The sequence below is a fragment of the Balaenoptera acutorostrata genome, chromosome 11 (genome assembly GCF_949987535.1).
Source record: "Balaenoptera acutorostrata chromosome 11, mBalAcu1.1, whole genome shotgun sequence".
Lineage (NCBI taxonomy): Eukaryota > Metazoa > Chordata > Mammalia > Artiodactyla > Balaenopteridae > Balaenoptera > Balaenoptera acutorostrata.
Genome location: NC_080074.1, coordinates 99,756,762 through 99,773,441, shown reverse-complemented (window position 1 = coordinate 99,773,441; position 16,680 = coordinate 99,756,762). Strand labels below are relative to the sequence as shown.

Genomic DNA, 16,680 nt, shown 5'->3' with positions numbered 1-16,680 from the left:
AATGTGATATCTTTCTGTGGTATTACTTGTCAACTTTTTCCAGACGGGCAAATAGATAAAGTGATTTTAGATGATTTGATGGGTAGCACCTAAGACCGTAAAATTCATGAAAATCAACAGAGATTTTATTTGTTTGTTTACATTCAGAACCTAATCACTTAATTACTTACCACTTGGACCATGGTCTGACATGTGTATTTGTGGAAAACAAGTCTGTCTGGTGTAACCAAGAACCCCTATTGCTCTCTGAAGGTGGATTTAAGAATGTGGCTTTGGAGGCTAAAACTAGTTGGCTGAATAGCTACCCCCCACCCCATAGATGTCCATATCCTAAACCCCCAAACCTGTGAATATGTTACCTTATATGCCAAAGGGACCTTATCAATTCAATTAAGTTAAGGATCTTGAGATGGGAAGATTATCCTCTATTGAGGTGATGTAATCACAAAAGTAATTACAAGTGATAAAGGAGATCAGAGTCAGAGCTATTTGAGGATGTTACTCTGCTGGCTTTGAAAATGGAAAAAGAGGTCACTAGCCAAGGAACGTAGACATACACTAGAAGCTGGAAAAGGCAAGGAAACAGATTCTCCCTTAGAGCCTCCAGAAAGAACACAGCTCTAAGCTATACCTTGATTTTAACCCATTAAGACCTGTTTCAGACTTCTAACCTCCAGAACTGTAAGATAATAATTTGTGTTGCTTTAAGACACTAAATTTGTGGTAATTTTTTATAGCAGCAATAAGAAACTAATACACTGAGTCAAAAGAAAAACATTTAGAATAGTGCTTCTCAACCTGTCTATGGTGAAGGTTTAGCTTGTTGTTTTAATCTCCAATCATGGACCAAAATACTTATAAGATAAAATTGAAAAATTACTAGAAATTAAAATTTAAAAACATACAAAATCAAGCCCCACTGAAAAATAATGGATTCATCTGATATAACATTACTTTGTCAAATTGCTCTAAACATTCCTTAATATTTACTCTTGTTTTCTGCACTGGTGTCCTCAAGTAACAATTTGCAGATAGGCATAGGTTTACAGCCCACACTTGGAGTACATTTTGGATCAGGAGGCTTTAATATTGAGTAGTGTACATTTGAGGTGACTGTGCCTAGAGATCTCAGCAGAACATCTAAACCTCAATTTGTGATCATCACACAGGAGGTGCAAAACCCTGCACTAGGAGTTTCTGATTACCTGATTCTGACCATTACTGAAAATGTTCCTTTTCCTTTTATTTATTTATTAATTTTTTTGACCACGCCAGGTGGCATGCAAGATCTTAGTTCCCTGACCAGGGATCGAACCAATGCCCCCTGCATTGGGAGTGCAGAGTCTTAACCACTGGACCGCCAGGGAAGTCCTTCCTTTTTCTTTTTTAAAGAAGAAATGTATTTGCTATAGTCCAAAATAATGTGAACAACAGAAATGTACATTTCTAAGAAAAGGTACAAATGGCTTAAAAATAAATCAACCTTAGTAATTAAAGAAGTCCAGGGAATTCCCTGGCGGTCCGGTGGTAAGGGCTCCCGCTTCCACTGCAGGGGGCAAGTGTTCCATCCCTGGTTGGTGAACTAAGATGCCACATGCCATGCAGCGCAGCGAAAAAAAAAAAGAAAAAGAAAAAAAAAAGTCCAAATGAAGATATAAAGGATATATCAGTTACTTCTCATCTTAAAAAGTGAAAAAAGGAAAGAGAATATCCAAGGCCAGCCAGAGTTATTAAAACTAAACTCTTGTTCACTACTTCTGGGCGTATAAATTGATAAATTATCTAAAACAGTTTATCCCAAAGAATTAAGGCCCTTAACAGTTTTTATGTACATTGAATTGATAATTAGACATAACTTAGTGAGAACATAATATGAAATGCAGATAGAATTTAATGTCATGTCATGAAATGCAGTTAAAGGCATAATTATTTAGTGTCTAAAGATTAAAAGAAACATTCCTAAATGAGTGAAAAATGGTACATTAATACAAAGTGATATTATTACATAGTCATTAGGGTGAGTCTAAGGGATTTTATTCATTATTGTTTTGTTTTGGTAATGAGATAAAATGCTCAAGCTGTTAAATGCCAAGAATGAGGTTTTAACAGGATGTAAGATGCTACAGGGGCTTCCCTAGCAGTCCAGTGGTTGGGACTCGGAGCTTCCACTGCAGGAGTCACAGTTTCCATCCCTGGTCTGGGAACTAGGACCCCACACGCTGCGCGGCCAAAACAAACACACAAAGCATGCTACAAATATTAACCCTGTGGACCTTTTGAATTTTTCTCCTAATGTCCCCTAACTACTCCTACTCAGACTATAGTTCTTGCTAATTGCCCACCCACCAAAAATAATTATAAATAAATAAATAAATAATATACTTAATAGTAAAATACATCTAAGGAAGTGAAAAATCTCTAATTTTTTTTCTTGATGTCTACCTCAATTTTAAAAATTTTCTTTCTGAAAATTTATTTTTAGTGTGCTGGCTTTGCAGGCGCCCTCAGCAAATGTATACTCTATTTATTTGGGTAATCCCTCATTGCTGCGTCATTCCTCTCTTCTCTAAAGACTACTAAGAGAGGTGTGCATGGTCACCAGGGTGTGGGTTATAATTAGTATGAGAAATCTCAATGAATTTTCCTTCATTCCTGAAGAGTCTTCTCAACTTTTCTATGTCCACACTAACGCTATGGCTTGCTATCATGTTTAGAGAGGATGGAGGATGTGTCCACAATTCAGCTGAGTTAGAAAAGGTTAAAAGACAAAAAACAAGACAAAACAAAAAACCCCAGGTCTTTTTATTACAGGAAAAGGAGCTCATATATGTACAAATGTCAGTAGGAGGGTGTGAGTGAGGTAGAACATCAGGGTTGGAGAAACTTCATTATTTGTTTGAAGTTCTCCTTAGTTCTTAAAATGTTTCCCCAGTTCTTTACCTACGGGACTTTGTTTTGCCACTTCTATGTCCCTAATACTTACAACAGTTTTTTTAAACACTCAGTAAATATTAGTTCACTGACTGCCAGCAGCATCCAAATCACTTTGTGCTTTGGTGGTCAAGACTATGTTGTTTAAGTAACTTTTTGCTGACAATAAAATTAAAAAAACATTTATTATAAAAATTTGAAAAATATAGAAATTTACCAAAAAGATTACTAAGAAATAGCAATTGTTAATGTATTGATATCAATCTTTCCAAATTTTTTTCTGTACACATTTTTATAAAATTGGATTATTTTCTATATATTTCTTTTTTTTTTTTTTTTTGCTTAAATTACTAAGGATAAGTTTTTCTTTTTTTATTTCTTTTTTGGCTGTGCCACATGGCTCGTGGGATCTTAGTTCCCCAACCAGGGATTGAACCCGGGCCCTCAGTAGTAAGAGTGTGGAGTCCTAACCACTGGACTGTCAGGGAATTCCCAACCACTGGACCATCAGGGAATTCTCAAGGATGAGTTTTTCATGGATTAGTTTTCACGCTATTATGTATTCTTTTACAACATTATGTATGGCTGAGTAGTAATAAAACTTATGAATGTTCTGCAACGCGTTTACTATTGTACAGTTAGGTTGTTTTTAAGTTTTCTCTATAGTAAATAATACTAAAATGAATACATTTGTAATTCTTTGTCCACTCTCATTACTTAATTCACTCAACAAATATTTATCAAGTACCCATCATCTGTCCCTGCCCTTTTGTAGTTTATATTCTGGTGGCTAAGAATAATATTGTAGGGGAATTCCTTGGCGGTCCAGTGGTTAGGATGCGGTGTGTTCATTGCTGTGGGCCCAGGTTTGATCCCTGATTGAGGAACTAAAATGCTGCATGGCACTGCCAAAAAAAAAAAAAAAAAAGAAGAATATTCTAAAAGTGGAATTTCTGAACAAAGTGCATGAGCATTTTTAAAATTTATTTTTAAAAATTTTGGTAAAATGCACATAATATAAAATTTATTGTTTAATCATTCTTAAGTGTATGGTCCAGTGGCAGTAGGTACATTCACATTGTGCTACCATAACCACCAGCCATTTCCAGAACTGTTTTCATCTTGCAAAACAAAAACTCTATATCATTAAACTGTAACTCCCCATCCCCCATTTTCTCCTCCCCCAATCCCTGTAACCACCATTCTACTTTTGTCACTATGAATTTGACTACTCTAGTTACCTCATATGAGAAGGACACAATAGTTTTAAAACTTTTACTATATTTGCAAACTTTTATTCTAGGTATGTTATATTAATGTATACATCAGAGCTGAGTGTAATAATGTTTGTTTCCTTGCTTCCTCATCTTTTTTTCACTTTGCTAATTGGCTAGACAGACATTGTATTGCTTTAATTTGCTTCTTTTTTTTTGAATTTTATTTAATTTATTTTTTTATACAGCAGGTTCTTATTAGTTATCTATTTTATACATGTTAGTGTATATACGTCAATCCCAATTTTAATTTGCTTCTTTTATTTATAAATTCTCTCTTTTTGTTTTAGATTGAAGTATAGTTGCGTTAGTTTCTGGTGTACAGCAAATGATTCAGTTGTATATATATACATATGTATATTCTTTTTAATATTCTCTTCCATTATAGGTTATTACAAGATATTGACTATAGTTCCCTGTGCTATACAGTAGGACTTTGTTGTTTATCTGTTTTATATATAGTAGTTTGTATCTGCTAATCCCAAACTCCCCTTCCCCTCTTTGGTAACCATAAGTTTCTTTCCTATTTTCTATGTCTGTGAGTCTGTTTTTTTTTTCTATTTGTTTTGTTTTGTTTTTGGCCACACTGAATGGCTGGTGTTGCCCAACCCAGGATTGAACCCGTGCCCCTGCATTGGAAGGGTAGAGTCCTAACCACTGCACTGAGAGGGAATCCCCTGTTTCCATTTTGTAAATAAGTTCATTTGTACCGTATTTTAGATTCCACATATAAGTGATATCGTATGATATTTGTCTTTGTGTGGTTTACTTCACTTAGTATGATACTCTCTAGGTCCATCCATATTGCTTAATTTGCTTCTTTTTATGATTGAAGTTGAATATTTTTTATGCTTGTGATCACAATAATTCTGTTGAACTGATATATTTCTCATTTTATTGATTAGAAAACCAAAGGCCAGAGAAACAATTTTTCTAGGACCTCACTGCCAGTAAGTGATAGAGCTGAGATTTTAATCCAAGTCCATGACTTCAGAACTGGTTCTATAATATTTAGCCATATTGTCTTGCTTTTGATTTTCTAATTAGGGCTGAAAGTCCAGAATTACAATGTTTTTTGTTTGTTTGTTTTGTTTTTTTTGTGTGTTTTATTTTTTAATTAAAAAAATTTTTTTATTTTATACAATTTTGAAAGGTTACTTTCCATTTACATTTATTACAAAATATTGGCTATATTCCCCGTGTTGTACAATACATCCTTGAGCCTGTCTTATACCCAGTAGTTTGTACCTCCCACTCTCCCACCCCTGTATTGCCCCTCCCCAATCCCCTAGAATTATAGTGTTTTTGTTTGTAGAACCCTTAAAGAAGGTCAAATTTAATGCTATAATTTTATAGGGAACGAAAGTGAGACCCTTCATGATATCTCAGGCCATTCATATTCTATTTAAAAAATGGCCATGCTCGTATGCAAGGAATGATTTAAATGAACTCAGACTCTTGCATCTTCCCATACAGAGGCGAGTGCTAACTTCATTAACTTGAGATGTCTGTTCTTTTTTTTTTCTTTCTTTTTTTTTTTTGGCCGTGCCACATGGCATGCGGGATCTTAGTTCCCCAACAACGGATCGAACCCACACCCCCCTGCAGTGGAAGCCTGGAGTCTTAACCACTGGACCGCCAGGGAAGTCCCTGTTTTTCTTTAATTAACAATAATCTTTTGGGCTTCCCTAGTGGTGCAGTGGTTAAGAATCCGCTTGCCAGGGCTTCCCTGGTGGCGCAGTGGTTGAGGGTCCGCCTGCCAATGCAGGGGACGCGGGTTCGAGTCCTGGTCCGGGAGGATCCCACATGCCGCGGAGCAGCTGGGCCCATGTGCTACAGCTACTGAAGTCTGCGTGCCTAGAGCCCGTGCCCTGCAACGGGAGAAGCCACCGCAGTGAGAAGCCCGCGCACCGCAACGAAAACACAACACAACCAAAAATTAAAAAAAAAAAAAAAAAAAAAAAACGCCTGCCAATGCAGGGGACACGGGTTTGAGCCCTGGTCCGGGAAGATCCCACGTGCCGTAGAGCAACTAAGCCTGTGCGCCACAACTACTGAGCCTGCGCTCTAGAGCCCGCATGCTACAACTACTGAGCCCATGTGCCTAGAGCCCGCGCTCCGCAACAAGAGAAGCCACCGCAATGAGAAGCCTGCGCACTGCATCTAAGAGTAGCCCCCGCTCACAGCAACGAAGACCCAATGCAGCCAAAAAAAAAAAAAAAAAGGTGGGAGAGAAACTGACCAAGATTCAGAGAGCCTGATGCAAAAGGTTTGAGTTTATGAATGGTTATAATTTCAGGGCAATGATTTGTGACCCCAAATCATTCATGACACTAGAAACTGCCCCCCTTCCCACCACTCTCAATTTAAAAGGTTCAAATGATAAATTTTCATAAAACAGTTGCTTACTGTTTATAAAAATGAAAGGCAATCAAAATATATATCTATATATACTCTTTCCATCTACAAATACTGCAGTAATAAAATTTATCAAGATAAAAAAATAGGTGGTATAAAATAATGTAAAATGATAAAGTGTCTGTTCTCAAAAAGCTTGAAAATTATTTGGGTGACAAACAAGCTAATTCTTCTATAGCATTTGAAAAATCTTATAATGGTTTGGCCAAAACAAAACAAAGAACCAAAACAGAAATTGATGTATGCTGCCTTGTTTAGACTGCTCAATAACCTATTTGCCTTTACACGTGTAGTTCCTTCAGCCCTGAATGTCTTACTGAAAAATTTCTGCTAAGCTTTGATGTTTTCTCCACTGTGAACACTTTGTGTGTGCCTACCTTTTGGCAGGCTCTGTGCCGAGCACTTTAAACACATCATCTTATCAGATTCCTATGGCAAATTAGAAAGCAGGTTTTTCTTTTCAGTTGAGAAAACAAAATTTAGGAAGGTTAAGTGACATGTCCAACATCACAGAGCTAATAAGTACTGGAACCAGAATTACCCAGTCAGTCTGATTTCTGACTTTTAATCAGGAAGGTCAAAGTTAGTGGAACAAAATTCAGTCCTAGAGCTGAAAACAGATGGGGAGTGTAGATCAACCTCCCCAGGAGGGGTTTTCCCTCCCCGGTTTGGTTTTCCACCTGGCTGTGGCTATAGTTTAGTAGAACTCTACCTGTGTATTTGTCTAATTAGACTATGAATGACAAGACTTTCAATTACTAGTAATATGTTCCTAGCACCCATCTCAGCGCCTTGCACATAATAGATGCTTAATAAATGTTTGTTAAAAGAATAAATGTGTATCTCCTTTCCACTTAGTCTACTGCTGACAAATCTCAGATTGTTGTAGAGTTAGGTCCATGCGTGGGTAATCTTTCTTTTGTGAATTTTTTTCTGGGAGAGCAGAGCTGGGGAAGAGAAAAAAAAATCTGTCCTTTTGTATCCAATTGCCTTTGAGGAGCTGGGAAGAGAGCAATTCACACCTGATTATCTTACATCAGATAAATTAGCAGCACCTGAATTGCTGGGCAGTTAAGGCGCTAGAGCTCTCCGCAGCCCCACTAGCCAGCTTCACCTCGGCTCAGGGGCCATGTTTCCTTCACTGTCAGGCTTGGCTCTAGGCCTCCTGTTAATCCTGGCCTTGGGCCAGACATTCCAATTCCAAGAACATGTCTTTCTCCAATCTCTGGGCTTAGACAAAGAGCCTTCACCCAAGAAGTTCCAACCTGTGCCTTCCATCTTGAAGAGAATTTTCCAGGATCAAGAGGCAGCAGCAACCACCGGCGTCTCTCAAGACTTGTGCTACGTGAAGGAGCTGGGTGTCAGTGGGAACACACTCCGACTTCTCTCAGATCAAGGTGAGGATATTGGAGTCTTTCCTAGAGATGAATCTGGTGTGAAGAAAGGAATAAAGGGGAAGTAACAATTACCGAGGGGTTCATGGACGACCACGTACTGGTAATTTACACATTTTATCTTATTTTATCCCAACCACTGTCCTGAGAGGAAGGCAGGTATTCTTATCAAGTTTTTAACAATAAGGAAATTGAGGCTCAGACAGTAGATAACCTGTAACCTATTCAAGATCATACAGCTAGTGTGTGAACAAAGCCAGGATTCAAAATGGTTTTTTCTGAATCAACAGCTTTGTGCTACAATTTAGGTGGAGGTGTGAGGGTGGAATTAGGGCTCAGTCTCCCACTCCTGAGCCCAAAATTTACTCATCCTGGTCCTCTGAGCTCAGTTTGCCTGGGACTTTTGCTTCCCGCTCCACACCTCCCCATTACTTTTGATGGGTAGAAAAGGCTATTCTTGATTTGTAAATACAAGGCGATAATATATGCCATTGTCATACCCTTCAGATAATTCAATAATTTGCCAAACTGACCACCCACCAAAAATTACCCAGATCAACTGTTAAAAGTTGATTCTCCAGCCTAGTTCCTGACCCTCACGCCCCCACCCGATTCTTTTCTTTAAAAAAAAAATTATTTATTTTTGGCTGTGTTGGGTCTTCATTGCTGCGCGCAGGCTTTCTCTAGTTGCGGCGAGGGGGGCTACCCTTCATTGCAGCGCACAGGCTTCTCATTGTGGTGGCTTCTCTTGTTGCGGAGCACGGGCTCTAGGCGCGCGGGCTTCAGAAGTTGTGGCACGTGGACTCAGTAGTTGTGGCTCACGGGCTCTAGGGTGCAGGCTCAGTAGCTGTGGGGCACGGGCTTAGTTGCTCCGCGGCATGTGGGGTCTTCCCGGACCAGGGCTCAAACCCGTGTCCCCTGCATTGGCAGGCGGATTCTTAACCACTGCGACACCAGGGAAGTCCCCCCAACCCGATTCTTATTCAAAGCAGAGATGGGTGTTGTAATCTCCATTTCTATATAGCCTCCCAGGTGGTTGAGGTGGGAGGAATTGAGAGCCCTGGTTGGTTAGTTTTACAGCAACTGGAAATAAGATTTGAGTCCAAGAAGCATTTATTGGATGCCTACTAAGTGCCGGCAGCTGTGTAAGACCATGAGAGTACAGAGATGAATGATAAAGTCAGCTTTTTAAGAGTTTATAGAAGACACATCAACAAACAGATGACTTCCATACATTGTGCTAAGTGTCACGTTAGTCGCCTTGGGGGTGGGGCTTCAGGGACAATTCCTGGAGGAAGGTTAAGAGGTGAGGGGAGCTGGTATGAAAGGTTTTCCAAGGAGAGAGTAGGAAATAGCTGAGGCTACTTCCTTCCCTCCACCATAGAAAAAAAAAACTTTTAATTTTTGTGATGATCAAAATTCTATCTAACGGTACAGGAAAAGGACACGATCTCATTATCACTCCTCCCTAATGCTCCCCCTAGAGAAAACCACCATTAATAGTTGATGTATATTCTTCCAGACTTTTCTTCTTTGCATATATATAATATAAACTTGTAATTTTTTTTATAAATGGGATCATACTATACATTCCTCCAATATTATGAACATTTCATTCAAGTCAGAACATATAGTCAACTTATCCCTGTTTTAATGGTTATATGATATTCCATTGTGTAGACATGCTACAATTTATGTAACTGATGCCCTGTTGATGAACAAAGACATATTATAAATAGTGCAGCTTTATATCCATTTTGCGTGTGTGTGCGTGCTTTTTCTATTTCACTTTTTCTATTATTTCCCTGGATAAGTTCTTAGAAGGGGATTGTTGTATCAAAGAGTAGGCACATTTATACTGGTGTGTTTTTTTTTACATTTATACTTTTGATGTACAGCAAATATCCTTTAAAATTTATACTCCACATTGAGTGTGTGAGAATTCTCACTTAACTTTGACAGTAGTCTCTTTAAAATAGAAACTTATTGAAGTAAAGTGTACATTCAGGAAAGTGCATAAATTGTACAGAACAGCTCAGTGAAGTTTTGCAGAATAACTAGCACACAGATCAAGAAACAGTACATGACCAGCACCCCAGAGGATCTTTCATGCCCCCTTCGGTTAATCACTACTTCTCTACAAGGGTAACTGCTCTCCTGACATCTAACATTACGTATTAGTTTTGCCTGTTTTTGAACTTCATGTAAGTGGAACTGTGGAATGTATCCATTTTCGTGTCTGGCTTCTTTCACTCAACATTACATTTGTGGGATTTATCCATGTTGTGTGTATTTGTAGTTCATTTTCATTGCTGTATAGGATTTTATTCTGTTCGTATGTGACAGTGGAATTACCCATGCTGCACTGGCTGGCCATTAGGTAACAACACTCTTTTAGCTTTTAATTTTTGTTAATCTGGTAGCAAAACATGATCTCGTTGTTTTAATATGTTTCTTTAATAAGGTGGAATGATGCCCTTTCAAATGGATAATGAATCATTTATTTATTTGCTTATTTATTTAAGACTTAGAATATAGTCTTTTTTTTCTTCCAGCTTTATTGAGATATAATTGACATACAGCGCTGTATAAGTCTAAGGTGTACAGCACAATGATTTGATTTACGTATATCACATAACAATTATCTCCATAAGTATAGTGAGGGAAGTCCCTGGCGGTCCAGTGGTTAGGACTTGGCGCTTTCACTGCCATAGCTTAGGTTCGATCCCTGATTGGGGAACTAAAATCCCACAAGCCGTGCTGTGCAGCCAAAACAACAACAACAACAAACCCAACAAGTATAGCGAACATCCACTGTCTCAGATAGATACAAAGTTACAGAAATAGAAAAAAAATCTTTTCCTTGTGCTAAAAACTTAGAATTTACTTACTCTTTTATACACGACATACAGCAGTGTTGACTATATTTATCATGTTTATTATCTTAAAATGTGAATCATTCATTTTTATTTTTCAAATAATTGTATTATTATTTGAAAATTTATACATTAAATTTTGAAATTTATACATTAAATAATGTATACATTATTTATACATTATGACCCTTTTCCTATTGAGGATTCTTTTCCTTAATGATTTGTGAGGCCTCTTAATCATTTGTAAAAGCTCTTTATAGACATATTACAAGTATTCTTGGTTGTTCTTTCTGATTTTAATTTTGTTAATGATGTCTTTTGAATATAGAAGTTTTTTATTCTCATGTTTTCAAATCTGTTCATTTTTTCCTCTCTGTCTTTTGGGTTTTTTTTTTTCACACCTAAGGAATGTGATTTAGTGATAAGAGTAAAAAGTGAGACTAATATGTTAGAATTAAAGCCGTGAACAGGAGAGATCAACTGTTAGAGAGGTTGAGAAGGATAAGCACTGTGAAAACATCCCTGCATTTGCTAGTTAGTCAACACTTAAAGATGTTTATTTCAGCGGACCAGTAAGGGTAAGAGAGTTGGACAATAGCAAGAATATATGGTAAGCAGCAGAGACAGCAAACATAGACTAATCTTTTTAAGAAGATGGTCAATGAAAAGAAACGGAGAGGTGATACAGTAGACTTGAACAGGAACCTGGGTAATTTTAAACGCTTTTTAATTTTGTTGTTTTTTAAATGAGCGTGAAGAGGCATTGTGGTGGAATGGTTAGAATACCTGGGTTTCCATTGTAATTTCTACACAAGATGAATGACCTTAGAAAAGCTCTTAGGGTAGAGGCACCCTACCAAACAAAATGGTGGTATCAGGTCAAAGAAGTTATTTGTGGAGACAGAGAAATTGAAGATGCAAAACAAACAAACAAACCAAAGGGTAAATGTATCCTCTATTGGGCCTTTTCCTAGAAGAGTAGGTGATGTTTGAAAATCTAAGCAGAGACGTTAGCTTTTAAAACAGGGAGAGTTCAACACAATTTCAGAAGATACAGAGAAGGGGGTCCATGTGGAGAAATTGAAGAATCACATTGCATCTCAATTTCCAGTGAAGTGGGAGAAGTATTCAAAAGTATAAGACTAGAAATTATTGACATTGAAAACTGTGGGCTTTAGATAAGAATTACCTAAGGATGAAACATAAGGGAGCTCCAGAGGGCCAGCCTTGGCTGGATGACAGGTGTTTGTTTTGAAGTAAATCTAAGTGGTTACAACACCTGACAGCGTAGGACGTTCTTAAACGTTTTTGTGCCACAGGTCCCTTTAGCTGGCAGTTGAAGCCAATGAACCCCTTCTCAGAAAAAGGTTTATATGCCTAAGATAAAATATTTAGAATTTTAAAAGAAATCAATTAAATACTGAAATACATTTATAGAAATATTTTAAAAATGAATGTGTGGGGCTTCCTTGGTGGCGCAGTGGTTGAGAATCTGCCTGCCAATGCAGGGGACACGGGTTCGAGCCCTGGTCTGGGAAGATCCCACATGCCGCGGAGCAACTAGGCCCGTGAGCCACAATTACTGAGCCTGCGCGTCTGGAGCCTGTGCTCCGCAACAAGAGGCCACGATAGTGAAGAGGCCCGCGCACCGCGATGAAGAGTGGCCCCCGCTTGCCGCAACTAGAGAAAGCCCTCGCACAGAAACGAAGACCCAACACAGCCATAAATAAATAAATAAATTAATTAATTAATTAAAAAAAAAAGAATGTGTGTATAGTAATGCATATGATGTTTTATTCATGCAACAAATAACAAGATCTAAAGAAGGGACTATACCATCAATTCAAAGTAGTTCGAGCACAAATGTTATTTTAAGCTATTTGCAACAACTTAATATATGAACATACCTATGATTTTTATTGGTAACAGTGTCATAGGCCCTTACAATATTATTGGGATTTGTTGCCTATATTCATAATTGAAAGAAATGCTAAATGTCACTTAGAGTTTCGTGAAGATAAAGATGTGATTCTTATTCCCATCCAAGATTATAGACCTTCTAAATTCTATTCAGGATCCCTTGGGGACCTGCAATATGAAGATAAGAACCTCTGGCCATAAATGAGGAGTGAGAGAAACAAATCCTCCCAAATGGCAGAGTTTAAGTATGGCTGAGAATTTCCTGCCCTTGTTTTGTATATGTGGATATACATACAACACTTGACATTTACATCACACAGGTGGAGGTGACTCACATCTCTCTGTCCCCATTTAGGTTTCTTCCTTTACTCCGAGAGCCTTTCCCAAGGCTGCTCCCGCCTACAGAAGCTCCTCTCCTTTAACCTGTCTGCGATTAAAGATGAGGAGCGGTTAACAATGGCCCAGCTGGGCCTGGACTTGGGGCCCAACACTTACTATAACCTGGGACCAGAACTGGAATTGGCTCTGTCCCTGGTTCAGGAGCCACATGTGCGGGGCCAGGCCGCCCCAAAGACAGGTAAAATGTTCGCACTGCAGTCAGTACCATGGCCTCAAGGTGTCCTTCACTTCAGTCTGTTGGATGTGGCTAAGAGGAATAATTACCCCCGGAAGAACTTAGATTTGTTCCTAGAGATACTGGTCAAAGGAGGCAGAGCCTCTGGGGTGAATTTTCAGCTTGAGGACACCTGCGCCAGACTGAGACGTTCTCTTCACGCTTCCCTGTTGGTGGTCACCCTCAACCCTGAGCAGTGCCACCCTCCTACCCGCAAAAGGAGAGCAGCCATCCCTGCCTCTAAGGCTTCTTGCAAGAACCTCTGCCATCGTCACCAGCTGTTCATCAACTTCCGGGACCTGGGTTGGCACAAGTGGATCATCGCCCCCAAGGGTTTCATGGCAAATTACTGCCACGGAGATTGTCCTTTCTCACTGACCACCTCCCTCAACAGCTCCAATTATGCTTTCATGCAAGCGCTGATGCACGCCATTGACCCAGCAGTTCCCCAGGCTGTCTGCATTCCCACCAAGCTGTCCCCCATCTCCATGCTCTATCAGGACAACGATGACAATGTCATTCTACGGCATTATGAAAACATGGTAGTTGATGAGTGCGGGTGTGGCTAGACTGTCAGCAATAGAACAGAAGGGGTGTTCTCGGGGTAAATGTTCTAATAAAACTATCTGGCTTATGACCTTTGGCTCTGAATTGTCAGTATATTTATGTTTACAATTTGTCTTCTTGGAAAATCCATCATGATTAATGATGTCCCAAGTTACACTTACATACACACACACACACAGCCTTAATTTTCTGCATTACGCTCATGGGAGTATATTAGATTCTAGATAGAAGGAAACAGTCATTTATTGATCGCCTATTATGGGCAGGCATTATTCTGTGTGTTCCTTATAAATATATTTCACTGGTCTTTGAGGTAAACATTATTATTTATGTTTCATAGATAAAGAAGCTGAGATTCAGAGCAGCTAAATATCCAATTTTTCTAAAGTCATCTACTTTGTGAATTCCCTGGCGGTCCAGTGGTTAGGACTCAGCACTTTCACCACCGAGGCCCAGGTTCAATCCATAGTTGGGGAACTAAGATCCCACAAGCAGCACGGCACAACTGCAGAAAAATAAATAGAATAGAATAAAGTTTAAAAAAATAAAATAAAATCAACTTTCCCTGCCAGACCTCAATATGCTATGCTAACAGTGTTCCTTAAAAATATATATACATACATACATATATATATATGTATGTATGTATATATATATGTATATATATATAGGGACTTCCCTGGTGGTAAGACTCCGCACTCCCAATGCAGGGGGCCTGGGTTCGATCCCTGGTCAGGGAACTAGATCCAGCATGCCGCAACTAAAGATCCCGTGCACCCAAATAAATAAATGAACTTTAAAAATATATATATATATAAAATAATGTAGAAAAATATATCAAAAGAGTACTTGAAATCTATATTGATATCTATATTTCCTTCTGGTCTTTTATGAATATTATATATGATTCCTATAGCTAAGATCAGAGCGTACATATAATTTTGTATCTTCTTGTATTCACTTATGGAAATTTTTTTCAAATCACCAACATCTACATAGTTAATTTAATGACTGTATTATATACAATTATTTAGATACATATTTTACATAAAAGAATGTTTATCATTGGACATTGTGTTATTTGCAATTTTCATGGTGGAATAGTGTTATGACTCTGTTCACAAATCATTCTCCACATTTTGTCCCCATCTCCTTAGAAAAATTTCAGACATGAAATTACAGGGTTAAAAGTATAAGTTGACTCTTCTATAATTAATAGAAGACATATATTAAATAAAATATATTGATCTTAAAACAAATATGCATATATTATGGGGTAAAATGCAAAATTCACATGGACTTCAAATGTAAAACTCTAGAGTTGGTAGGATACTTTGGGTTATATCAGGAAGTATGAGGTCACTTCTCTTGTTTGGAGAACTGAAGAGGAAAAGTCTGTGAATCACTGCTTTATTTAGTCGTTTCTTTAATTCCGATTGTCACTACCTTAAATCAACCTCACCATTCTTACCTGTATTATTGCTATCATTTTTAACCTGATCTTTTGTTTTTATTTAAAAAATTTAAAATATAGATTATTATAATTTAACTATATTACAAATATATGCAAAAACGCCTGCATAACCCTCCCAGTCTCTTTTCCCATCCTCCTAATGAAAACACCATCCTGAGTTTGGTGTCCACCTTTCCCATTCATTTCTTTATAATTTTACTACATATATTTGGATCCATAGACATTATAAAGTGTTGCTTCACAAATATGTAAACTTTATAGAAACAATATTGCAGTGTATTTTTCTAATCCTTTTTTTCTCTTAATTTATTATTTCAGAAATTCTTATAGGTTGATACGGGTATGAATATAACTGATTTTTTTCATAGCTGGATAGTAATCCATTACATGCATATTACACAACTGGTTTATCCATTATGCTGTTACTGGACACTAAGGACATTCACACAGACTGTTAACAATCATTTCTGTAGAGTGGATACAAAATCTCTTGGCAATCTATTTGTCTAGGACTTTGGTGTAGGGCAGCCGTGAATATACACAATTTGTAAGGACAATGGAGAAGAAACTACAGAGATTGTAACAACTCTAAATGCACATCTTGAACACAAACAGAAGTAATCTTTTTTTTTTTAATTTTATTTATTTATTTATTTTTGGCTGCGTTGGTCTTCATTGCTGCGAGTGGGCTTTCTCTAGTTGTGGTGAGCGGGGGCTACTCTTCCTTGCGGTGCATGGGCTTCTCATTGCAGTGGCTTCTCTTGTTGCGGAGCACAGGCTCTAGGTGCACAGGCTTCAGTAGTTGTGGCTCGCGGGCTCTAAAGTGCAGGCTCATTAGTTGTGGCACACGGGCTTAGTTGCTCCGCGGCATGTGGGATCTTCCCGGACCAGGGCTTGAACCCGTGTCTGCTGCATTGGCAGGCGGATTCTTAACCACTGCACCACCAGGGAAGTCCCAAAAGTGATCTTTAAAATGCACTCAGGGACTTCGCTGGCAGTCCAGTGGTTAAGACTTGGTGTTCCCTCTGCAGGGGGCATGGGTTCGATCCCTGGTTAGGGAATTAAGATCCTGCATAAGCGCAGCGCTGCCAAAAAAAAAAAACGCACTCAGCTTGTCAAGTGTGTCATTGGAATGAGAAACACTGTTCTGATGGTATCAGTGAGAAGATGACTTTGGACAAACCATCATTCAGAACAAGTTAGTGGAACAATC

The 16,680-nt window shown here is 38.3% G+C and overlaps 1 protein-coding gene across 5 annotated transcripts in view; it reads left to right on the top strand.

The window, feature by feature from the left end:
- The window catches only part of GDF3 (growth differentiation factor 3), a 151,093-nt gene extending 137,050 nt beyond the window's left edge, over nt 1-14,043 (top strand). For all 5 annotated transcript variants that reach the window (XM_057557281.1, XM_057557280.1, XM_057557282.1 and 2 more), the window contains 2 exons: nt 7,859-8,020; nt 13,169-14,043. In XM_057557281.1, coding sequence (XP_057413264.1) covers nt 7,859-8,020; nt 13,169-13,995 — 989 coding nt within the window. In that variant the 3' untranslated portion in view covers nt 13,996-14,043. The remainder of the gene's footprint in view (nt 1-7,858; nt 8,021-13,168) is intronic.
- The last annotated feature ends 2,637 nt before the right edge of the window (nt 14,044-16,680 follow it).